The sequence below is a fragment of the Bos grunniens genome, chromosome X (assembly GCF_055505025.1).
Source record: "Bos grunniens cultivar Pamir isolate PY7600 chromosome X, Bosgru_T2T1.0, whole genome shotgun sequence".
Taxonomy (NCBI): domain Eukaryota; kingdom Metazoa; phylum Chordata; class Mammalia; order Artiodactyla; family Bovidae; genus Bos; species Bos grunniens.
The window spans coordinates 14,016,502-14,042,975 of record NC_141194.1 but is presented as its reverse complement, the minus strand read 5'-3'; the positions used below and the strand labels follow the sequence as shown (position 1 = coordinate 14,042,975).

At 38.3% G+C, this 26,474-nt stretch overlaps 1 protein-coding gene and 1 non-coding gene across 4 annotated transcripts in view; one reads left to right on the top strand and one right to left on the bottom strand.

Moving 5' to 3' along the window:
* The window catches only part of SCML2 (Scm polycomb group protein like 2), a 121,798-nt gene that overhangs the window by 84,519 nt on the left and 10,805 nt on the right, over nt 1-26,474 (top strand). For 2 of the 3 annotated variants that reach the window (XM_086387946.1, XM_086387948.1), the window contains exons 8-11: nt 3,245-3,462; nt 5,879-6,005; nt 7,775-7,978; nt 8,911-9,093. In XM_086387946.1, the coding sequence (XP_086244072.1) occupies nt 3,245-3,462; nt 5,879-6,005; nt 7,775-7,978; nt 8,911-9,093 (732 nt within the window). Of the gene's footprint in view, nt 1-1,706; nt 1,820-3,244; nt 3,463-5,878; nt 6,006-7,774; nt 7,979-8,910; nt 9,094-26,474 lie in introns of those variants that run through there. The other variant, XM_086387947.1, reaches the window with a different exon arrangement.
* On the bottom strand, nt 9,367-9,438 carry TRNAY-GUA (transfer RNA tyrosine (anticodon GUA)). The gene has a single exon. It is a non-coding gene; the product is annotated as a tRNA-Tyr (tRNA).

The following is a 26,474-nucleotide window of genomic DNA, read 5'->3' as shown; positions in this document are numbered from 1 at the left end:
GATAAATCCACACACATATGGACACCTTATCTTTGACAAAGGAGGCAAGAATATACAATGGATTAAAGACAATCTCTTTAACAAGTGGTGCTGGGAAAACTGGTCAACCACTTGTAAAAGAATGAAACTAGAACACTTTCTAACACCATACACAAAAATAAACTCAAAATGGATTAAAGATCTAAACGTAAGACCAGAAACTATAAAACTCCTAGAGGAGAACATAGGCAAAACACTCTCTGACATACATAACAGCAGGATCTTCTATGACCCACCTCCCAGAATATCGGAAATAAAAGCAAAAATAAACAAATGGGACCTAATTAACCTTAAAACCTGCACATCAAAGGAAACTATCAGCAAGGTGAAAAGACAGCCTTCAGAATGGGAGAAAATAATAGCAAATGAAGCAACTGACAAACAACTAATCTCAAAAATATACAAGCAACTCCTCCAGCTCAACTCCAGAAAAATAAATGACCCAATCAAAAAATGGGCCAAAGAACTAAACAGACATTTCTCCAAAGAAGACATACAGATGGCTAACAAACACATGAAAAGATGCTCAACATCACTCATTATCAGAGAAATGCAAATCAAGACCACTATGAGGTACCATTTCACACCAGTCAGAATGGCTGAGATCCAAAAGTCTACAAATAATAAATGTTGGAGAGGGTGTGGAGGAAAGGGAACCCTCTTACACTGTTGGGTGGGAATGCAAACTAGTACAGCCACTATGGAGAACAGTGTGGAGATTCCTTAAAAAACTGGAAATAGAACTGCCTTATGATCCAGCAATCCCACTGCTGGGCATACACACTGAGGAAACCAGAAGGGAAAGAGACACGTGTACCCCAATGGTCATCGCAGCACTGTTTATAATAGCCAGGACATGGAAGCAACCTAGATGTCCATCAGCAGATGAATGGATAAGACAGCTGTGGTACATATACACAATGGAGTATTACTCAGCCATTAAAAAGAATACATTTGAATCAGTTCTAATGAGGTGGATGAAACTGGAGCCTATTATACAGAGTGAAGTAAGCCAGAAGGAAAAACACCAATACAGTATACTAACGCATATATATGGAATTTAGAAAGATGATAACAATAACCCTGTGTACGAGACAGCAAAAGTGACGCTGATGTATGGAACAGTCTTATGGACTCTGTGGGAGAGGGAGAGGGTGGGAAGATTTGGGAGAATGGCATTGAAACATGTAAAATATCATGTATGAAACGAGATGCCAGTCCAGGTTCAATGCACGATACTGGATGCTTGGGGCTGGTGCACTGGGACGACCTGGAGGGATGGTATGGGGAGGGAGGAGGGAGGAGGGTTCAGGAGGGGGAGCACATGTATACCTGTGATGGATTCATTTTGATGTTTGGCAAAACTAATACAATTATGTAAAGTTTAAAAATAAAATTAAAAAAAAAAAAAGAAGTATGATCTTTCAGTTCCTGAAGATGATATCAGGGAGACTGTAAGAAGAACAAATGTGAATTATGTTGCTAGAGTTATTTGAAAAAAGTGGAAATGAGCATGGAGTATAAATTAGATGATCATAAAGAGTTAAAAAGAGGCAGGTGTAAGTAGGTGAATTACTATAAATAAGGGGAAGAGAAAAGAGAAGGCGGCAGTTAAGTGGTCCTCCGTTTGCCCTGGCAGCTGAGCTGTTCCACCCTCTTGACTTGGTGACTGATAGAGGTAGATAAAAAGGCTGCTGGGAAGATGTGGTATTCTCCATAGAAAGTCAGTTTACACCTTGTCTTTGAGGATGGGAGAAGCAAAGTGGTAAATTTGTTTCAGGTTGTAAAATGTTGCTGTTGTTTGTTTGCTAAGTTTTCTTAGACTCTTTTGTGACCCCATGAACTGTAGCCTGCCAGGCTCCCCTATCCATGGGATTTCCCAGGCAAAGATACTGGAGTGGGTTGCCATTTCTTCTCTAGGGGATCTTTCTGACCCAGGGATCAAACCCACGTCTCCTGCATTGAATGTGGATTCTTTACCACTGAGCCACCAGGGAAGCCTTAAGTTGTAAAACGAAGCTCTCAAAATAAAATTTCAGTGCTTGATCACTCAGTCTTGTTTGACTCTTTGCAACCCATGGACTGTAGCCTTTCAGGTTCCTCTGTCCATGGAGATTCTCCAGGCAAGAATACTGGCGTGGGTTGCCACGCCCTCCTCCAGGGGATCTTCCCAACCCAGGGATCAAACCCAGGTTTCCCACATTGCAGGCAGATTTTTTACCATCTGAGTCACCAGGGAAGCCCAAGAACACTGGAGTGGGTAGCCTATCCTTTCTGCAGGGGATCTTCCCAATCCAGGAATGGAACTGGGGTCTCCTGCATTGCAGGCAGATTCTTTACCAGCTGAGCTACCGGGGACCTAATACAAGTAGTTGATTTTTTTTTTTCATAGATGTATACAGGGTCACGGGGCTTCCCTGGTAGCTCAGCTCTTCCTGTAAAGACTTTTTGACATCAGTACTATTTACTATGTAAAATTCATTTTTTTATACTAATGAAATTAAGGGATTAATACTAAAAATATCTCTTTTTACTTTGAATATATGTAAGAGTAACTTGGCAAGTAACCTTCATTTGAAATATTAAAGCTGTCTTGATTGGGCTGCAAGTAACAAATTCAAATCATTTGGATATGACAGTCCTTCTGTGACCATGTTAATGTAGAGTCTATATTATAGCTTATAAAACTTTACTATTAAATATATATATATATAGGGATATAATATCTTTTAGCCATTAAAAATCAAGTAGGGGGATTCCTTTGACCTTTAGAAGATGAAGCAGGAGCCATTGTAGCTGCTTTATGTTTTTCTATATTGATGGGCAGAATTATTCCTATATATGGCATCATTGGATAGTATTTTCTAAAGGAAAAACTTTTATCTGCCAAGGACTAGAAATACTAGAAACAGACAAAAGGTAAATTGATAGAGTTTTTCAGTGTGCCAGATAAGTTTGAAGTTACTGGTTCTTATAAGAGCATCTTTATTTTTTCTGGAGAATCAGACTATTTCCTGATAATCTAAAATCTTAAAATATCTTTAACTTGATTTTAAATGGTACCTTTATTTCAGGTGGTTTTCAATGAGTAACCTTTGGAATATTTTTAAAGATTGAGTTAAATGTCTTTTGAATCAAGAAGAAAATACTTTAATTATGTCATTTACTTTAATCATATTTTTGTGTTGTGTGTTTTTTCTCTCAGTTCTTATTACGAAGAATACCACAAAAACACAGCCGCCTCCTTCCAAGGCAGCTCAGCGCTCAATGCAGTCTCCACAGAACAGTGCTATAATATTACCAACACATCAGACTAAGAAATCAGGTCGGCCTAAACCACCTGTATGTCCTTCAGACCCCAAGAAGGGAAGTTCTGTTAAGAATACCACAACAAAGAAAAAAGGCCCACACTCAGGAAGAAAGGTTAGTTGTATCTCCTACTAATTTCTATTATGGGTCTCTGTAGTGCCTTATTATTAAACATACAGTTTAGGATTTACTAAGAGTGTTATATGGGCTTCCCAGATGGCTCAGTGGTAAAGAATCCACCTGCCAATAAAGGAGACGTGGATTTGATCTCTGGGTTGGGAAGATCCCCTTGATAAGGAAATGGCAACCCACTCAAGTATTCTTGCCTGGGAAATCCCATGGTCAGAGGAGCCTGGTGGGCTCAAAAGATTTGTACACAACTTAGTGACTGAACAATAACAAGAGTATTATGATACCCTTGAGGAATGTACCAAGAGTGTATAAGGCTTTTTACAAGGGGGAAGGGGGAGAGAAAGGGATTGGGATTTTGGGACTAGCAGATGTAAACTGTTATATATAGGATCCAAATACATGTTGTCTGTAAGAAATATACTCTTAAGTATAAAGGTGTAGAATCTTGGATCAACTTAAGACTGAATAGTGTTTGACCTCTTCAAAACCACACTGAAAATACTGCATGGGTGTATTTATCTTTGGGGCAGTTTATTTAAAACTCAGTATACTTTAAAATACTTCATGGGAAATAGATGGGGAAACAGTGGAAACGGTGTCAGACTTTATTTTTTTGGGCTCCAAAATCACTACAGATGGTGACTGCAGCCATGAAATTAAAAGACGCTTACTCCTTGGAAGGAAAGTTATGACCAACCTAGATAGCATATTCAAAAGCAGAGACACTACTTTGCCAACAAAGGTTCGTCTAGTCAAGGCTATGGTTTTTCCTGTGGTCATATATGGATGTGAGAGTTGGACTGTGAAGAAGGCTGAGTGCCAAAGAATTGATGCTTTTGAACTGTGGTGTTGGAGAAGACTCTTGAGAGTCCCTTGGACTGCAAGGAGATCCAACCAGTCCATTCTAAAGGAGATCAGCCCTGGGATTTCTTTGGAAGGAATGATGCTAAAGCTGAAACTCCAGTCCTTTGGCCACCTCATGCGAAGAGTTGACTCATTGGAAAAGACTGTGATGCTGGGAGGGATTGGGGGCAGGAGGAGAAGGGGATGACAGAGGATGAGATGGCTGGATGGTATCACTGACTCGATGGACGTGAGTCTCAGTGAACTCCGGGAGTTGGTGATGTGACAGGGAGGCCTGGCGTGCTGCGATTCATGGGGTCGCAAAGAGTCAGACATGACTGAGCGACTGATCTGATCTGATCTGATACTTTAAAAGGGTTTCCCTGGTGGCTCAGCATTGAAGAATTCACCTGCCAGTGCAGGAGATGCAGGTTCAATCCCTCAGTCGAGAAGACCCTTGGAGAAGATCCTGGGAGAAGGCAAATATTCTTGCCTGGGAATTCCCATAGACAGAGGAACCTGGCAGGCTACAGTCCATGGGGTCGAAAAAGAGTCAGACACAACTTAGTGACTAAACAACAACACTTTAAAAATAACATAATTTACTGCTATACTGTGAACCCAGATAACGGTCACTAATTTAAACAAAGAAAAATCCAACAGCACTGAGTGTTCTACTTTTTCTCCTTTGTCCCTGCCTTTTAAATATCTCTATTATTACCTTTTCTAGGCCCAAAGTCCTCTTTTCTGATACTCAAAGAGTCTTGTTTGAAGTTAGCTCCTAGAAAACACCAAGAGCTGATATAATATAAACCACTAGTGAATTTTAACAATACCCAGAAGACATTTGTTCTTAGATACAGTGGGCATAATTCTGTATGGACTTTAGCAAGCCACTTTTAATTTTGTCAAAATTATCATGTGTAATATGGAGAAATGCAGGCTAGATACAGTAAAAACCCAGATGAGTGACTGCTTTCTGAAGACAAACTGTCCTCTGCCTTGTTGAGGTTCCCCAACCTCATTTGATGAATTCCTGGATTAGATTTCCAGAGTGTATAAAACTTAGATGCATGCATGCTCAGTTGTGTCTTGACTCTTTGAGACCCTATGAACTGTAGCCCATCAGGCTCCTCTGTCCATGGCATTCTCCAGGCAGAATACTGGAGTGGGTTGTCATTTCCTCCTCTAGGGCATCTTCCCGACCCAGGAACCCTGCATCGCTTGCATTAGCAGGCAGATTCTTTACCACTGAGCCACCTGGAAAGCTAAAAAACAAAAAAGCAACAAACAAACCACAAGTTTTATATAATAATTATTTTGTCTAAGGTATGACTAGGTGGAGCAGGGATAGCATTGGGAATCCCAGTCTCTTGGTCTCTTTCTCTCCTACTTGACTAGCTTATGGTCCCCTCTTAGCACAGTTTGAAAAGTACTACAATTTGTAATAAAGAAATTTCCATCCCAAAGGACTTCTGACCACTGATCATTTGTGGACCAGTGATGCTAATGATTTTCTGACCTCCTTATCTAGGAATTTTTTCTTTTTTACCAGGGAAAACGTATTCCTGTCATTTGCTCCACATCTTCAACTTCTGAAAATGCACTGGCCAGAGAACATGGTAACATTTCATATGATAAGGATGTTTTCCCTGGGTCATCTAAAATAGTGATGTCTACAGGTAAATTAGTATTTTTAAGAGTATAAAATTAGTATTTTTGTTGTATTATATTCAGTGTCTTTGAAGTCCTGAAAATAAAATAAGAGGGAGAAAAGATGATAATAAGCATTTCTTTGAGCATTTTTCATATTAAAATATTTTGAAATTCTAGTTGTTTATTTTGATGTTAAGGAAAAACAGTCTGTTTAAATACATGAGTCACCTGAAAATTCAGCATCCTTAAGATATTTTATCCCTCTTGGTAAAATTTATAACATTTGCATTATTGTCAAATCTATTCTTGTTTTCCCATTATTTCATTTCACAATTTGTCTTTTTGTCTTGTATATATTTTTAAAGTTACCTCAAACCTTTTTTAAATGCCTTTTAAAATTTTCACAGATCCTTGCCTGTCAAGGGACATGATGACTTTAAATTGCTGTTTGCTGTGTAAAGAGTGTGAAATGACAGGCACCCAAACTAATTAATCCCTTTGATTTGTCATCTTCTACAGATTTCCTTATTCCTTCCTGTTTTTTTTATAGCAAGTTTTATTGCTTCCTCTCCTAGATTCTTAATTATCTTTCTCTTACATTCTTCTCTTCCCTGGACTTTTTCCCCTCAATTTTTCTTTTCTTACTGAAAAGAAATTATAGTTTAATTTCTTGAAATAGGTATCACTTTAAAAATAATTATTGTTACATTTCCCATTTTGTCACTTTATTATTTCTGATTTTTAGTCCATTAGCTGGTGAGACTGACTAAATGAGTATAAACATTGAAATCCTTGTTTAGCTCATTTGTGCTCAGTAGAACTTTGTCAAGGCCATCAGTACCTCAGGTTGTTTTTAGTAGGTGATATTTCTATGACAGGGTTGATCCTTCCTCTGGCTGTTGCCAAAAAGTTGAGAATTATCATATATTTCAACATGGTGAAAGTGAGATTAATGGGTTTTTATTGTACTAAATACAGACTTTATATAGATGAAAATTTTGCAATAAAGCAGTGGAGAAAAATAACATGCCTTTTGATTTAGGGGGACAATATATTTTCTTTTTGGTAATAATCATATTACATTGTATGTTGGTTAGAATTTGATTCTCAGTGAAGAAAAATTAAGGAAACTTGACTGTGATTATAGGGTATTTACTTCTAAATGCTAAATGCTTTTATTATACTAAGGAAAGCATTTATTCTTAAAATTTTCTTTTCTGAACCTCAGCATGTATAGAAAGAACATTTTAATTTTCTTAAAATTAATGAAAAATTTTCTCCAGGTCATTAGAACTTACTGTGACACATATCTTAAATTATGTGGTTACTTTAGAAAATACTATGTAATAAATAAATGCAGTATTGTTGATTTAAAATAAATTCGGTCCAAAAGGAATGTGCTAACATGACCAGTTTTGAAAGAAAATTCTTGCACTGTGACTGCAGTAAAAAAGTGAAAATATTCTTGTCTCTAAGCCATTTTTATCTAATATGGGAATGTGCAAAGAATTGTTTTGTGATGCTACTAAAACTTCTATTGTTTCTATAATTAGTTTGGACAGAAATCTAGAAAATTGAAGAAGCTTTTGGATTATTTCTTTCTAGGTTTAATATATTTTTACAATGTGAAACTATGTTTACATATTTTTAGATAACAGAAATGATAATTGATATTAACTATGTTTAGGTTCTCTTTGAGTGAAGTGTGGCTAATGGGATATATAGTGATGATGTAGTGTTTGTGTTCCTTCTAACCAATCTCATTGTTATATCTATATACACATTTTTCATCAAGTCTGTGTCTATATAAACAAACATGGAAACTGTGGCCCTCACCTGGATCAGAACAAAATCCAGCAGCTGCCAGACCACTTTGGCCCAGGCCCTGTCAATGTGGTGCTCCGGCAGACGGTGCAGGCCTGTGTGGATTGTGCCATTCAAAGTAAGACTGTTTTTGAATTCCTTAAGCCAGATGATCGTGGAGGAGAAGTGATAACCGGTATGCACATCTAATCCTTTATCAGCTTTTGTTCTCTAATTGGATTTTAGGTTTCAAGAAGGCAAAGATTTTATAAAATACATAGATTATTTTCTAATTTTTTATTCTATTGATGATAATCCAATATTTATTTTGTTAATATATAGAATATTTATAATAATTATATGTTTATAGACTTTTAACCCTGTTTTGAAAAGTTTAACTTTCAAAATAAACTAATAATGTCAGTAATACTGTAAATTGAAGTAAGAGGTACAGATTTTTCCTTTTACCTTCTTTATTAAGCTTACTATAGATAAAGTGAGCTTTATATTAATATATTTTAATTTTTTTTTTAGAAAACAGACTAATATATAAGAATCTCTAAATAAAAATGTGATTCAAGAAGTGATTAAGGGATAAGATACATATGGCTCTCATGATTGTGTGATCAGATACTGCATTTATACCCATGGCTTCCCTGGTGGCTCAGAGGTTAAAGAGTCTGCATGCAATGCGGGAGACCTGGGTTCGATCCCTGGGTCGGGAAGATCCCCTGGAGAAGGAAATGGCAACCCACTCTAGTATTCTTGCCTGGAGAATCCCATGGACAGAGGAGCCTGGTGGGCTACAGTCCACGGGGTTGCAAAGAGTCGGACATGACTGAGCAGCTTCACTCAATCACTTCACTCAATGTTTGGAAGAGTAGAAAGTATTGTAGATCAGTGGGTTTCTATTGTTGTTGTTTACTTTATGAATATTTTTAAATGAGAATGCTTTTCTTAGTTCGGACTATTGTGTTTGAATGAGAGGAACTTATATAATTTAAGATTATTCCTTTATAAATTACAAAAATCACACATTAGATTTATATTTCCTATATTGATGGCTTTTTTGTTGTTGGTGTTATGGTTCTCATCTTTTTATGATGTGACTCTGACATCTTTTCATAGCTACTTTTGATGGGGAAATTCATTCCATCCAGCTGCCTCCAGTGAACAGTGCATCATTTGTTCTTCGCTTTCTTGAGAACTTGTGCCACAGCCTGCAGTGTGATAACCTTTTGAGTAGCCAGCCTTTTAGCTCTTATAGAGGTAATACTCATAGTCCTGAAGAGAATGATCAAAATAAACCAGGTAAGAGAAAATGTAAAATTTTATACTAATCTTACATTAGATTCTTCACTAACTTGAGAGTCTTGTATAATTCAGTTTTTCCTTGTGTCCTCCTTAAGGTAAACCTTTTAGCCACAGTGAACTAACTAAGCATGTATAAAGTAAAAGTGAAGTCGCTCAGTCGTGTCCGACTCTTTGCGACCCCATGGACTGTAGCCTATCAGGCTCCTCCGTCCATGGGATTTTCCAGGCAAGAGTGCTGGAGTAGATTGCCATTTCCTTCTCCAGGGGACCTTCCCGACCCAGGAATTGAACCTGGGTCTCCTGCATTACAGGCAGATGCTTTACCGTCTGAGCCACCAGGGAAGCCAGGCATGTATAATATATAGTTTTTTGTTCATTCAAAATGGAAAAGTAATTTCTCATTGTATTCATAATTAACTTGAGAATCAAAACCTCAGAGCTATTGGGTTGGCCAAAAACTTTGAGTTTTTCTGTAACATCTTATGGAAAAACTGGAACAAACTTTATGGCCAGCCCAATATCTTTGTGGTTTGATTTGCATTTCCCTAGTGGCTAATGTTGAACATCTTTATGCTTATTGGCTATTTGTACATCATCTTTGGAGAAATGTGTATTCAAATCCTTTGCCCATTTTAATTGGATTATTTGTCTTCATTATAAGACATATTTTTATATTTATTATATATGTATATATTATATATTTGTTATATATAAATATATAAGGAATTCTTTATATTCTGATTAAAAGTTCCATTCAGATATGTGCTTTGCTTATATTTTCTCCCATTCTGTGAGTTGTCTTTTCACTTTCTTAATGGTGTCCTTTTAAGTAAAAAAGTTTTAATTGTGATGGAGTCCAATTTATCTATTTTTTCTTTAGTTTCTTGTACTTCTGTTGTCATATCTAAGAAAACATTGCTTGATACAAGTTCATAAAGATTTACTCCATGTTTTGCCCTGTGTTGTGAGATGTAGGGGCCCAATTTCATTCCTTCACATGTGAAATCTAGTTGTTCATGCACTGTTTGTAAAAGACCACTTTTTCCCTCTTGTCTTGACACCCTAGTCAAAAATGAGTTTTCTATAAATAAAGGGTTTATTTCTGGATTTTCTATTTTATTGATCTCTAGGTCTATCCTCATGGAAGTACTATACTATGTTGATTACTGTAGCTTCTTGTAGTGAGTTTTGAAATTGGGAAGGATGAGTTTTCCAACTTTGTTCTTTTTAAAGATTGTTTTGGCTGTTCTGAGTCCCTTGCATTTCTATATGAGTTTTAGAATAAGCTTGACAGTTTCTGCAAAGAAGCCAGCTGGGATTGTAATAGGGACTGTGTTGAATCTATGGTTCAGTTTAGGGATAATTGCCATATTAATATTGAGTCTTCCAGTTCATGAACACAGAATGTCTTTCCATTCATTTAGGTCTTTTTAAATTTATCAACAGTGATGTAGTTTTCAGAGAGTACATCTGGCAGTTCTTTTGATAAATTCATCCCTAAATATTTCACTCTTTTTTATGCTATTGTAAATAGAATTACTTTCTCAACTTAATTTTTGGCTTGTTTATTGCAAGTATATAGAAATACAATTGATTTTTGTATATTAATCTTATAATCTATAACCTTGAATTTGTTTATTAGTTCTCATTGGGGTTTCTGTATGTGTATGAATTCCTTAGGATTTTCTTAAAGTCTGATATTAGTATAGACATTTCAGTACTGTTTGTGTGGTATATTTTTTCCATCCTTGTATTTTCAGCCTTCTTGTGTATTTGAATTTAAAGTTTGTCTCTTGTAGTAAGTTTGTAACTGGAACTTTAAAAAATCCATTATGCCAATCTAATGTCTACTGGAGTGTTTATTTCATGTACATTTAATATACTTACTGATAAGATAGGATTTGCATCTACCATTTGATATTTGTTTTCTATATGTGTCTTTTTTGAGGGGGGAGTTCTTTTCCTCCATTATTGCATTCTTTTGTTTTAAATAGATGTTTTCTTGTGTGCCATTTTAATTTCCTTGTTCTGATTACTATTTTTAATTAATTTATTTTAATTGGAGGCTAATTACCTTACTACTCTGCAGTGATTTTTGCCATACATTGACATGAATCAGCCATTGGTGTACATGTGTCCCACATACTGAACCCCCCTCCCACCTCCCTCCCTATCCTATCCCTCAGAGTTGTCCCAGTTCATCACCTTTGAGTGCACTGTTTCATGCATCGAACTTGGACTGGTGATCTTTTTCACATATGGTAATATGCATGTTTCAATGTTATTCTCTCAAATCATCCCACCCTTGCCTTCTCCCACAGAGTCTGAAAGTCTGTTCTTTATGTCTGTGTTTCTTTTGCTGTCTCAGATACAGAGTCATTGTTACCATCTTCCTAAATTGCACATATATATGTTAATATACGGTATTGCTGTTTGTCTTTCTGACTTACTTCACTCTGTATAATAGGCTCCAGTTTCATCCACCTCATTAGAACTGATTCAAATGTGTTCCCTTTTTAATAGCTGAGTAATATTCCATTGTGTATATGTCCCATAGCTTTCTTATCCATTCGTTTGCTGACGGACATCTAGGTTGCTTCCATGTCCTGGCTATTATAAACAGTGCTGCAATGAACATTGGGGTACACATGTCTCTTTCAATTCTGGTTTCCTTGGTGTGTATGGCCAACAGTGGGATTACTGGGTCATATGGCAGTTCTACTTCCAGTTTTTTAAGGAATGTCCACACTGTTCTCCATAGTGGCGGTACCAGTTTGCATTCCCACCAACAGTGTAAGAGGGTTCCTTTTTCTCCACACCCTCTCCAGCATTTATTGTTTGTAGACTTTTTGATAGCAGCCATTCTGACCGGCGTTAGATGGTACCTCTTGTGGTTTTGATTTGCATTTCTCTGATAATGAGTGATGTTGAGCATTGTTTCATGTGTTTGTTAGCCATCTGTATGTCTTCTTTGGAGAAATGTCTGTTTAGTTCTTTGGCCCATTTTTTTTATTGGGTCGTTTATTTTTCTGGAATTGAGCTGCAGGAGTTGCTTGTATATTTTTGAGATTAATTCCTTGTCAGTTGCTGCATTTGCTATTATTTTCTCCTTTTATGAAAGCTGTCTTTTCACCTTGCTTATAGTTTCCTTCGTTGTGCAAAAGATTTTAAGTTTAAGTAGGTCCTGTTTGTTTATTTTTGCTTTTATTTCCATTATTCTGGGAGGTGGGTCATAGAGGATCCTGCTGTGATGTATGCAGAGAGTGTTTTGCCTGTGTTCTCCTCTAGGAGTTTTATAGTTTCTGGTCTTACATGTAGATCTTTAAGCCATTTTAAATTTATTTTTGTGTATGGTGTTAGAGAGTGTTCTAGTTTCATTCTTTTACAAGTGGTTGACCAGTTTTCCCAGTACCACTTGTTAAAGAGATTGTCTTTTGTCCATTGTATATTCTTGCCTCCTTCGTCAAAGATAAGGTGTCCATAGGTGCGTGGATTTATCTCTGGGCTTTCTATTTTGTTCTGTTGATCTGTATTTCTGTCTTTGTGCCAGCATCATACTGTCCTCATGACTATAGCTTTGTAGCATAGTCTGAAGTCAGGCAGGTTGATTCCTCCAGTTCCATTCTTTCTCACGATTGCTTTGACTATTTGAGGTTTTTGTATTTCCATACAAATTGTGAGATTATTTGTTCTAATTCTGTGAAAAGTACCATTGGTAGCTTGATAGGAATTGCACTGAATCTGTAGATTGCTTTGGGTAGTATACTCATTTTCACTATATTGATTCTTCCAATCCATGAACATGGTATATTTCTCCATCTATTTGTGTCATCTTTCATTTCTTTCACCAGTGTTTAATAGTTTTCTATATATAGGTCTTTTATTTCTTTAGGTAGATTTATTCCTAAGTATTTTATTCTTTTCATTGCAATGTTGAATGGAATTGTTTGCTTAATTTTTCTGTTTTCTCATTGTTACTGTATAGGAATGCAAGGGATTTCTGTGTGTTAATTTTATATCCTGCAACTTTACTATATTCATTGATTAGCTCTAGTAATTTTCTGGTGGAATTTTTAGGGTTTTCTGTGTAGAGGATCATGTCATCTGCAAACAGTGAGAGATTAACTTCTTCTTTTCCAATCCTTTTCTTTTTCTTCTCTGATTGCTGTGGCTAAAACTTCCAAAACTATGTTGAATAGTGGTGGTGAGAGTGGGCACCCTTGTCTTATTCCTGACTTTAGAGGAAATGCTTTCAATTTTTCACCATTGAGGATAATGTTTGCTGTGGTTTATCATATATGGCTTTTATTATGTGAGGTTTGTTCCTTCTATGCCTGCTTTCTGGGGCGTTTTTATCATAAATGTATGTTGAATTTTGTCAAAGGCTTTCTCTCCATCTACTGAGATTATTATATGGTTTTTATCTTTCAATTTGTTAATTTGGTGTATCACATTGATTCATTTGCAAATATTGACGAATCCTTGCATCTCTTGGATAAAGCCCACTTGGTCATGATGTATGATCTTTTTAATATGTTGTTGGATTCTGTTTGCTAGAATTTTGTTGAGGATTTTTGCATCTGTGTTCATCAGTGAAGTTCACCAGGCTTCCCTGGTGGCTCAGACAGTAAAGGGTCTATCTACAATTCGGGAGACCTAGGTTTGAGCCCTGGGTTGGGAAGATCCCCTGGAGAAGGAAATGACAATCCACTCCAGTGCTACTGCCTGGAAAATCCCATGGACAGAGGAGCCTGATAGGCTACAGTCTATGGGGTCGCAAAGAGTCAGACACGACTGAGCGACTTCACTTTCATAAGTGATATTGGCCTGTAGTTTGTGTGTGTGTGTGTGTGTGTGTGTGTTTGGCATCTTTGTCTGGTTTTGGTATTGGGGTGATGGTGGCCTCATAGAATGAGTTTGACAGTTTACCTTCCTCTGCAATTTTCTGGAAGAGTTTGAGTAGAATAGCTGTTAGCTCTTCTCTAAATTTTTGATAGACTTCACCTGTGAAACCAGCTGGTCCTGGGCTTTTGTTTGTTGGAAGATTTTTGATTACAGTTTCGATTTCATTGCTTGTGATGGGTCTGTTAAGATTTTCTGTTTCTTCCTGGTTTAGTTTGGGAAGGTTATACTTTTCTAAGAATTCATCCATTTCTTCCAAGTTGTCTGTTTTATTGTCATATAGTTGCTGATAGTAGTCTCTTACGATCCTTTGAATTTCTGTGTTGTCTGTTGTGATTTTCCACTATCATTTCTAATATTGTTGATTTCATTCTTCTCCCTTTTTTTCTTGATGAGTCTGGCTAAAGGTTTGTCTATTTTATTTACCTTCTCAAAGAACCAGCTTTTAGTTTTGTTGATTTTTCTTTGTTTCTCTTTCATTTATTTCTGCCCTAATTTGTATGATTTTTTTTCCTTCTACTAAACCTGAGGTTCCTCATTTCTTCTTTTTCTGATTGCTTTAGGTGTAAAGTTAGGTTATTTATTTGATTTTTCTCTTGTTTCTTGAGGTAAGCGTATACAGCTATGAACCTTCCCCTTAGCACTGCTTTTACTGAATCCCATAGGCTTTGGGTTGTTGTGGTTACATTTTCATTTGTTTCTATGCATATTTTGATTTCATCTGTGATTTGTTGGTTATTCAAGACATGCTGTTTAGCCTCCTTATGTTTGTATTTTTATTAGTTTTTCTCCTGTAGTTGACATCTAATCTTACCTCGTGATCAGAAAAGATGCTTGAAATGATTTAAATTTTTTTGAATTTATCAAGGCTAGATTTATGGCCCAGTATGTGATCTATCCTGGAGAACGTTCTGTGTGCACTTGAGAAAAAGGTGAAATTCATTGTTTTGGGGTGAACTGTCCTGTAGGTATCAATTAGGTCTAACTGGTCCATTGTATCATTTAAAGATTGTGTTTCCTTGCTAATTTTCTGTTCGGTTGACCTATCCATAGGTGTGAGTGGGGTAATAAAGTCTCCCACGATTATTGTGTTACTGTTAAATTTCCCCTTTCGTATGTGTTAGCCTTAGCCTTACATATTGTGATGCTCCTATGTTGGGTGCATATATGTTTATAATTGTTATATCTTCTTGGATTGATCCTTTGATCATTATGTAGCGTCCTTCCATCTTTGTCTCTTTTCACGGCCTTTATTTCAAAGTCTATTTTATCTGATATGAGTATTGCTACTCCTGCTTTCTTTTGGTCTCTATTTGCATGAAATATCTTTTTCCAGCCCTTCAGTTTGGGTCTGTGTGTGTCCCTTGTTTTGAGGTGGGTGTCTTGTAGACAGCATATATAGGGGTCTTGTTTTTCTATCCATTCAGCCAGTCTTTGTCTTTTGATTGGGGCATTCGACCCATTGACATTTAAGGTAATTATTGATAAGTATGATCCTGTTGCCATTTACTTTGTTGTTTTGGGTTCGAGATTATAAACATTTTCTGTTTCCTGTCTAGAGAAGATCCTTTAGCATTTGTTGAAGAGCTGGTTTGGTGGTGCTGAATTCTCTCAGCTTTTGCTTGTCTGTAAAGCTTTTTTTTTCCTGCTAGAAATTGTATTTTATTTTTATTTTTTTTAACTTTACAATGTTGTATTGGTTTTGCCATATATCAAAATGAATCCACCACAGGTATACATGTGTTCCCCATCCTGAACCCTCCTCCCTCCTCCCTCCCCATACCATCCCTCTGGGTCATCCCAGTGCACCAGCCCCAAGCATCCAGTATCGTGCATCAAACCTGGACTGGTGACTTGTTTCATCTATGATATTATACATGTTTCAATGCCATTCTCCCAAATCATCCCACCCTCTCCCTCTCCCACTGATTCCAAAAGACTGTTCTATACATCAGTGTCTCTTTTGCTGTCTAGTATACAGGGTTATTGTTACCATCTTTCTAAATTCCATATGTATGCGTTAGTATACTGTATTGGTGTTTTTCTTTCTGGCTTACTTCACTCTGTAGAATAGGCTCCAGTTTCATCCACCTCATTAGAACTGATTCAAATGTATTCTTTTTAATGGCTGAGTAATACTCCATTGTGTATGTGTACCACAGCTTTCTTATCCATTCATCTGCTGATGGACATCTAGGTTGCTTCCATGTCCTGGCTGTCCTGGCTATTATAAACAGTGCTGTGATGACCATTGGGGTACACGTGTCTCTTTCAATTCTGGTTTCCTCAGTATGTATGCCCAGCAGTGGGATTGCTGGATCATAAGGCAGTTCTATTTCCAGTTTTTTAAGGAATCTCCACACTGTTCTCCATAGTGGCTGTACTAGTTTACATTCCCACCAACAGTGTAAGAGGGTTTCCTTTTCTCAACACCCTCTCCAGCATTTATTGCTTGTAGACTTTTGGACTGCAGCCATTCTGACTGGCGTGAAATGGTAACTCATAGTGGTTTTGATTTGCATTTCTCTGATAATGCGTGATGTTGAGCATCTTTTCATGTGTTTGTTAGCCATCTGCATGTCTTCTTTGAAGAAATGTCTATTTAGTTCTTTGGCCCATTTTTTGGTTGGGTCATTTATTTTTCTGGAATTGAGCTGTAGGAGTTGCTTGTATATTTTTGAGATTAGTTGTTTGTGAGTTGCTTCATTTGCTATTGTTTTCTCCCATTCTGAAGGCTGTCTTTTCACCTTAATAATGAGAAAAGAGAAAGAGAAATTAAGGAAACAATCCCATTCACCATTGCAACGAAAAGAATAAAATACTTAGGAATATATCTACCTAAAGAAACTAAAGACCTATATATAGAAAACTATAAAACACTGGTGAAAGAATTCAAAGAGGACACCAATAGATGAAGAAATATACCATGTTCATGGATTGGAAGAATCAATATAGTGAAAATGAGTATACTACCCAAAGCAATTTATAGATTCAGTGCAATCCCTATCAAGCTACCAACAGTATTCTTCACAGAGCTAGAACAAATAATTTCACAATTTGTATGGAAATACAAAAAACCTCGAATAGCCAAAGCAATCTTGAGAAAGAAAAATGGAACTGGAGGAATCAACCTGCCTGACTTCAGGCTCTACTACAAAGCTACAGTCATCAAGACAGTATGGTACTGGCACAAAGACAGAAATATAGATCAATGGAACAAAGTAGAAAGCCCTGAGATAAATCCATGCACATATGGACACCTTATCTTTGACAAAGGAGGCAAGAATATACAAATGGATTAAAGACAATCTCTTTAACAAGTGGTGCTGGGAAAACTGGTCAACCACTTGTAAAAGAATGAAACTAGAACACTTTCTAACACCATACACAAAAATAAACACAAAATGGCTTAAAGATCTAAACGTAAGACCAGAAACTATAAAACTAGAGGAGAACATAGGCAAAACACTCTCCGACATACATCACAGCAGGATCCTCTATGACCCACCTCCCAGAAATAAAGCAAATAATAAATAAATAATTTTTTATTGGAATTTGGAATTTGGAAATAAAAGCAAAAATAAACAAATGGGACCTAATTAAACTTAAAAGTGTTTGTAAAGCTTTTGATTTCTCCTTCATATTTGAGTGAGATCCTTGTTGGGTATAGTAATCTGCATTGTAGGTTTTTCTCTTTCATCACTTTAAGTATGTCCTGCCATTCCCTTCTGGGCTGAAGAGTTTCTATTGAAAGATCAACTGTTATCCTTGTGGGGATCCCCTTGTGTGTTATTGTTGCTTTTCCCTTGCTGCCTTTGATATTTGGTCTTTGTGTTTGGTCTTCATTAATTTGATTAATATGTGTCTTGGGGTATGTCTCCTTGGGTTTATTCTGTTTGGGACTCTCTGGGTTTCTTGGACTTGGGTGGCTATTTTTTCCCCCATTTTAGGGAAGTTTTCAACTGTTATCTCCTCAAGTATTTTCTCACGCCCTTTCTTTTTGTCTTCTTCTTCTGGGACTCCTATGATTCAAATGTTGAGGCATTTAACATTGTCCCAGAGGTCTCTGAGGTTGTCCTCATTTCTTTGAATTCTGTTTTCCTCTCTGCTTTAATTATTTCCATCATACTATCTTCCACCTCACTTATCCTCTCTTCTGCCTCAGTTATTCTACTATTGGCCCCTCCAGAGTGTGTTTGATGTCAGTTACTGAATTATTCATTATTGATTGACTCTTTTTCATTTCTTCTGGGTCCTTGTTAAACATTTCTTACATCTTCTCCATTCTTGTCTCCAGGCTATTTGTCTGTAACTCCATTTGTCTTTCAAGATGTTAGATCATCTTTACTATCACTATTCTAAATTCTTTTTCAGGTAGACTCCCTATCTCCTTTTCTTTTGTTTATTTGTTTGTTTGTTTTTGGCATTTATCATGCTCCTTTACCTGCTGAATATTTCTTTGCCTTTTCATTTTGTTTAAATTTCTGTGTTTGGGGTGGCCTTTCTTTAGGCTGGAAGTTTGTGTTTCCTCTTTATTGTGGAGCTTGCTCCCTGTGAGTGGGGTTGGACTAGTGGCTTGTCAAGGTTTCTTGGTTAGCGGATCTTGCATCTGTGTTCTGGTGGATGAAGCTGGATCTCTTCTCTCTGCAGTGCAATGAAGTGTCCAGTAGTGAGTTTTGGGGCGTCTATGGGTTTGGCGTGAGTTTGGGCAGCCTGTATTTTAATGCTCTGGGCTGTGTTCCTGCATTGCTGGAGAATTAATGTGGTGTGTCTTGCTCTGGAACTTGTTGGCTCTTGCGCGGAGCTTGGTTTCAGTGTAAATATGGAGGCTTTTGAATCAGCTCTTGTCAATTAATGTTCCCTGGATTCAGGAGTTTTCTGGTGTTCTCAAGTTATGGATTTCAGCCTCCTGACTCTGGCTTTCAGTCTTTTTATTACAGTAGCCTCAAGACTTCTCCATCCATACACCATAGATGATAAAATATCTAGGTTAATGGTGAAAAAATTCTCCACAGTGAGGGATACCCAGAAAGGTTCACAGAGATACATGGAGAAGAGAAGAGAGAGGAGAAAGATAGAGGTGACCAGAAGAAGAGGGGGAGTCAAAAGGGGAGAGAGCTATCTAGGCAGTAATCAATTCCCTATGTGCTCTCCACAGTCTGGAACACCCAGATAGGTTCAGGGAGTTACACAGAGAAGAGAAGAGGGAGGAGGGAGATAGAGGTGACCAGGAGGAGAAGAGGGGGCGTCAAAAGGGGAGAGACCAGTCTAGCCAGTAATCAGTTCCCTATGTGTTCTCCACAGCCTGAAACACCCAGAGAGATTCACAGAGTTAAGTAGAGAATAGAAGTGGGAGGGACGAGATATAGGTGACCAGGTGCAGAAAAGGGAGAGTCAGAAGTATAAAGAGCAATGAAGCCAGTAATCACACCCCTATGTGAACATGGTTATTGCAGATTAGATTCTTAAAGGTACAAAGTTAATAGATAGCAAATACCAAAAAGCAAAGATTAAAAACCTAGAGTAGATTCTGAAAAATACAATATTAAAAATGCAAAACAAAATCTATCACAAAAATTATGAAAAATATATATGAAATTTGCATTAGAAATAGGGTCTTTTTTTGCAAGGTAATAGTAGTGTATAAAAATGAAAATTAAAGTAGTAATAAAGTACCTAAAAATAAAAAAATGGTAATAGTAAAAATGTATTTAGAAATTTCTCTGGAGCTGTTGTGGGCAGTGTGTGCTCAGTTCTGTTTCAGATATTTCCTTGTTCAGCTTATACTTCTCATGGTCTATAGGTTCCTTCCAATGCTTAGTCAGTGTTAACTACTGGGTTTTAATCTGTTGCACCTGTCAGTTCCAGAGCAGTTCCCTCTTCTTTGTTTATTTTGCCTTCCTCTGTTTGCAAGTCTCTTCAGGGTCTAATTTCCACCCTGAGACAAGGGGGCAAAGGTGGTCACTTATTTAGTCTCGCTTGTTCACTTGTGTTGTGGAAAGGGAGTAACACTGCAAACAAATATCACAGGCATGTGTGGTGAGTGCTCGCAGTGTAGGGACCTCACTGGGTTTGCCCCAGCTCATGGTGGTATGTGCTTTCCAGGTCTACACTGCTCAGGCTCCAGGTTGCTCTGCAGGGGTACTGTCCAAAGCAGGCCCTGCGTTTCCTGCACTTCCCAGGTCTAAGCTGCTCAGGTTCAGGTTCTCGTGTTCTCCACAAGGGCACAGAGTCAGTTGGGCATGCGTTTTGTGCCCTTCCCAGGTCTGAGCAGCTGAGGTGACCAGGTGCTTGGCAAGCACACTGTCCCAGTTGGGCTGTGTGTCTTAATCACCTCCCGGGTCCTGGCTGCTCGGTTTCCCCGGTGCACTGTGAGAGCACTGTCTCTGATATGTTGTGTGTCTCACCTGGGGAGCTGAACTCAGGCTGCAACCCTCCTGGCAGATGTCATCCCTCTAGGATCCCAGGAATATGTGGTTAGCAATTGGGAGCCTGCTCACAGTTTGGTAGAGGATTCCAGTCTCTGGGGCCGAGATTGCCCCTTGCCTTCTGGCTCTTGTTATCACACACCTGCCTATCTGCCTCCAGTGGGGGAGGGGCCTGTATAAAGGAGCTAGCTCTCCATTGGTATTCACTCAATCCTTTGTTCTGTGAGTGGGCCAAGATGCGCATTAGGTTAGTCTTTCATGGGAAAGTTCTCTTTTTTTTCTGTCTGGTTATCCCATAGTTTGGGTTGCTATCTCACATTAGCTCCCTCAGATTGTCCTCAGGGCATTCAGGCCCGGTCCTTACCTTAAACATGCAGCCGGTGACTCCCTGTCCAGCCCCAACTCTTTGGTGGCTGGACGTGAGTATCTGGGGTACTTTTCCACTGGGAGTGGCAGTTCAGCACGTATTCTGTGGGTTTTTTTTTTTCTTCTAGTTTTGTTGCCCTCTGAGATACATCATGAGAAACGCTGGGCTGGAAGAAGCCCAGCTGGAATCAAGATTGCCGGGAGAAATATCAATAACCTCAGATATGCAGATGACACCACCCTTATGGCAGAAAGTGAAGAGGAATTAAAAAGCCTTTTGATGAAAGAGGAAAGTGAAAAAGTTGGCTTAAAGCTCAACATTGAGCAAACTAAGATCATGGCATCTGGTCTCATCACTTCATGGGAAATAGATGGGGAAACAGGGGAAACAGTGTCAGACTTTATTTTTTGGGCCCCCAAAATCACTGCAGATGGTGATTGCAGTCATGAAATTAAAAGATGCTTACTCCCTGGAAGGAAAGTTATGACCAACCTGGATAGCATATTAAAAAGCCAGAGATATTACTTTGCCAACAAAGGTCCGTCTAGTCAAGGCTATGGTTTTTCCAGTGGTCATATATGGATGTGAGAGTTGGACTGTGAAGAAAGCTGAGTGCTGAAGAATTGATGCTTTTGAACTGTGGTGTTGGAGAAGACTCTTGAGAGTCCCTTGGACTGCAAGGAGATCCAACCAGTCCATCTTAAAGGAGACCCGTCCTGGGTGTTCATTGGAAGGACTGATGCTGAGTCTGAAATGCAAATACTTTAGCCACCTCATGCGAAAAGTTGACTCAATGGAAAAGACTCTGATGCTGGGAGGGATTGGGGGCAGGAGGAGAAGGGGACGACAGAAGATGAGATAGCTGGATGGCATCACCAACTCGATACACACGAGTTTGGGTGAACTCTGGGAGTTGGTGATGGACAGGGAGGCCTGGTGTGCTACGATTCATGGGGTCGCAAAGAGTCAGATATGACCAAACTGAACTCAACTGAGATTCCAAAACTGCCCAGCGACCAACCGGTGAGAGGGTTTCCTGGTGTTTGGAAACTTCTCCTCCTTCATGACTTCCTCCCCAGGAAAAGTCTTGGCCCCTAACTTTTGTCTCTCTTTTTGTCTTTTATATTTTGTCCTACCTTCTTTCGAGGAGAATGGGCTGCCTTTCTGGGTGCCTGGTGTCCTCTGCCAGTGTCCAAAAGTTTTGTGGATGTTGCTCAGCATTCAAATGATCTTTAGATGAATTTGTGGGGGAGAAAGTGATCTCCCCGTCCTATTCCTCCACCATCTTGCGACTGCCCTACTATATTTTGAGTTATTTTTTAAATTGCCTTGGGGATTAAAATTAACATCTCTATTTAAAACAGTCTAGTTTGGATTCAGTCAGTTCAGTTGCTCAGTCGTGTCCGACTCTTTGTGACCCCATGAATCGCAGCACGCCAGGCCTCCTTGTCCATCACCAACTCCTGGAGTTCACTCAAACCCACATCCATCGAGTCAGTGATGCAATCCAGCCATCTCATCCTCTGTCGTCCCCTTCTATGCCTGCCCCCAATCCCTCCCAGCATCAGAGTCTTTTCCAATGAGTCAACTCTTCGCATCAGGTGGCCAAAGTACTGGAGTTTCAGCTTTAGCATCATTCCTTCGAAAGAAATCCCAGGGCTGATCTCCTTCAGAATGGACTGGTTGGATCTCCTTGCAGTCCAAGGGACTCTCAAGAGTCTTCTCCAACACCACAGTTCAAAAGCATCAATTCTTCGGTGCTCAGCTTTCTTCACAGTCCAATTCTCACATCCATACATGACCACTGGAAAAACCATAGCCTTGACTAGGCAGACCTTTGTTGGCAAAGTAATGTCTCTGCTTTTTAATATGCTATCTAGGTTTGTCATAACTTTCCTTCCAAGGAATAAGTGTCTTTTATTTTCATGGCTGCAATCACCATCTGCCGTGATTTTGGAGCCCAGAAAAATAAAGTCAGCCACTGTTTCCCCTGTTTCCCCATCTATTTCCCATGAAGTGATGGGACCGGATGCCATGATCTTCATTTTCTGAATGTTGAGCTTTAAGCCAACTTTTTCACTCTTCTCTTTCACTTTCATCAAGAGGCTCTTTAGTTCCTCTTCACTTTCTGCCATAAGGATGGTGTCATCTGCATATCTGAGGTTATTGATATTTCTCCCGGCAGTCTTGATTCCAGCTTGTGCTTCCTCCAACCCAGCATTTCTCATGATGTACTCTGCATATAAGTTAAATAAACAGGGTGACAATATACATCTTTGACGTACTCCTTTTCCTATTTGGAACCAGTCTGTTGTTCCATGTCTAACTGTTGCTTCCTGACCTGCATATAGGTTTCTCAAGAGGCAGGTCAGGTGGTCTGGTATTCCCATCTCTTTCAGAATTTTCCACAGTTTATTGTGATCCACACAGTCAAAGGCTTTGGCATAGTCAATAAAGCAGAAATAGATGTTTTTCTGGAACTCTCTTGCTTTTTTGATGATCCAGCAGATACTGGCAATTGGATCTCTGGTTCCTCTGCCTTTTCTAAAACCAGCTTGAACATCAGAAGTTCATGATTCACGTATTGCTAAAGCCTGGCTTGAAGAATTTTGAGCATTACTTTACTAGCGTTGAGATGAGTGTAATTGTGTGATAGTTTGAGCATTCTTTGGCATTGCCTTTCTTTGGGATTGGAATGAAAACTGACCTTTTCCATGGCCACTGCTGAGTTTTCCAAATTTGCTGGCATATTTAGTGCAGCACTTTCACAGCATCATCTTTCAGGAATTGAAACAGCTCAACTGGAATTCCATCACCTCCACTAGGTTTGTTCGTAGTGATGCTTTCTAAGGCCTCCTTGACTTCACATTCCAGGATATCTGGCTCTAGGTGAATGATCATACCATCGTGATCATCATCTTGGTCGTGAAGGTCTTTTTTTCAGTTTGGATTAATACCAACTTAATTTGGTTGGTATTAAAACTTCAGCAAAAACTTTGCTGAAGCATAACTTTATTTCTTGCACCCTTCGTTGTGCTATTATTGTCATACAGATTACATTTTATACATTTTAAATGGTACTCTTTTTTTCTAATGTAGATTTAAGTTATTGTCTGTTTTCATTTCATCTTGAAGGAGTCCCCTGTGTTTCTTACAGGGTACCTCTCTAAAAATGAGACAAATGAGAGTTTTTGTCAAATTTTCTTTATGGAGAATTTCCTATTTTCTCCTTCATTTTTAACAGATTAGTTTTGCTAGATATATAATTCTTCATTGACCATCTTTTTGTTTCAGTGCTTTGAATATATTTCTACTTCCTTCTAGCCTCTGTAGTTTCTGATGAGAAGTCAGTTGCTAGTCTTCTTTAGGATCCTTTGTATGTATGATTTGCTTTTCTGTTATTGATTTCAATATCATCTTTCATCTTTTGCTTTTGATGGTTGACTGTGTTTTTTTCTAGATGTGGATATCTTTGAGTTTATCATAATTGGAGACTTTTGTATTTTTTGGATTGTGCACATTAACAGTTTTCATTAAATTTGGGAAGCTTTTAGACATTATTTCTTCAAATAGTCTTTCTGTTCCTTATTATCTGTCTTCTCCTTCCAGGAGTTTCTCATTATGTGTATTTTGGTACTGCTTGATCTTTGATATCCCACAGGTCTCTGAGGTCTGTTCATTTTTTCTTCTTTTTTGAAGAAAAATATTTTTATTTAATTCTTAAATAACAACAGTTACTTAGTAATGGGATTTATGCAGCTATTGTGTACTGCATAACTCCTCAAATCTTGGAGTCAGATTGGACAAGACCACCCACATTTCCTGTTTTACATTGATGTTTAAAAAAATTTTTTTTTTACTGGAGGATAATTGCTTTATAGTGCTGTGATGGTCTTTTCTTTTTCCTGTTCCTCAGACTAATTTCAGTTGACCTTTTTCAAAATTTGGTGATTCTTTCTTCTGATAATTCAAATCTGCTGTTGAGCCCCCTAGTGTATTACTTTTTATTTCATTTATTACTCTTTTCAAGTCTTGAAGTTCTATTTGATTCTTTTTTAAATAATTTTTTATCACTTTATCAATAGTGTGAGACATTGTTCTTATACTTTCTTTTAATTCTTTAGACATGATTTTTTTTAAAGTTCTTTGTCCACATATAAAATAACTGATTTGATATCTTTGCTTGGTAAGTCCAATGTTTGGGCTTTCTCATAGGCAGGTTCTGTTGACTCTCACCGCCCCCCCCCCCCACCATGTATGGGTCATACTTTCCATTTCTTTGCATGTCTCCTAATTTTTAATTGAAATTTAAAAGTAATATAATGCAGCAAGTCTGAAAATCAGGTTCCCTACTCATTCTTAGGGTCTGTTGTTGCTGGTGATGTTTCTATTTTTAAGAGACTTTATTGGACTAATTTAATGACTTTTCATGGGCTAATTTTGTTATATGTGACTACTGACATCTGTTCAGTTACTTCAGTTCAGTTCAGTTGCTCAGTGGTGTCCGACTCTTTGTGACCCCATGAATTGCAGCATGTCAGGCCTTCCTGTCCATCATCAACTCCCGGAGTTTACCCAAACTCATGTGCATCGAGTCAGTGATGCCATCCAGCCATCTCAACCTCTGTTGTCCCCTTCTCCTCCTGCCCCCAATCCCTCCCAGCATCAGGGTCTTTTCCAGTGAGTCAACTCTTCACATGAGGTGGCCAAAGTATTGGAGTTTTAGCTTTAGCATCAGTCCTGCCAATGAACACCCAGGACTGATCTCCTTTAGGATGGACTGGTTGGACCTCCTTGCAGTCCAATGGACTCTCAAGAGTCTTCTCCAACACCACAGTTCAAAAACATCAATTCTTTGGTGCTCAGCTTTCTTCACAGTCCAACTCTCACATCCATACATGACCGCTGGAAAATCCATAGCCTTGACTAGACAGACCTTTGTTGGCAAAGTAATATCTCTCCTTTTCAAGATGCTGTCTAGGTTGGTCATAACTTTCCTTCCAAGGAGTAAGCATCTTTTAATTTCATGACTGCAATCACCATCTGCAGTGATTTTGGAGCCCAAAAAAATAAAGTCTGACACTGTTTCCACTGTTTCCCCATCTATTTCCCATGAAGTGATGAGACCAGATGCCATGATCTTTATTTTCTGAATGTTGAGCTTTAAGCCAACTTTTTCACTTTCCTCTTTCACTTTCATCAAAAGGCTTTTTAATTCCTCTTCACTTTCTGCCATAAGGGTGGTGTCATCTGCATAGCTGAGGTTATTGTTATTTCTCCTGGCAATCTTGATTCCAGCTTGTGTTTCTTCCAGTCCAGCGTTTCTCATGATGTACTCTGCATATAAGTTAAATAAGCAGGGTAACAATATACAGCCTTGACGTACTCCTTTTCCTATTTGGAACCAGTCTGTTGTTCCATGTCCAGTTCTAACTGTTGCTTCCTGACCCGCATATAGGTTTCTCAAGAGGCAGGTCAGGTGGTCTGGTATTCCCATCTCTTCCAGGATTTTCCACAGTTTATTGTGATCCTCACAGTCAAAGGCTTTGGCATAGTCAATAAAGCAGAAATAGATGTTTTTCTGGAACTCTCTTGCTTTTTTGATGATCCAGCAGATGTTGGCAATTGGATCTCTGGTTCCTCTGCCTTTTCTAAAACCAGCTTGAACATCTGGAAGTTCA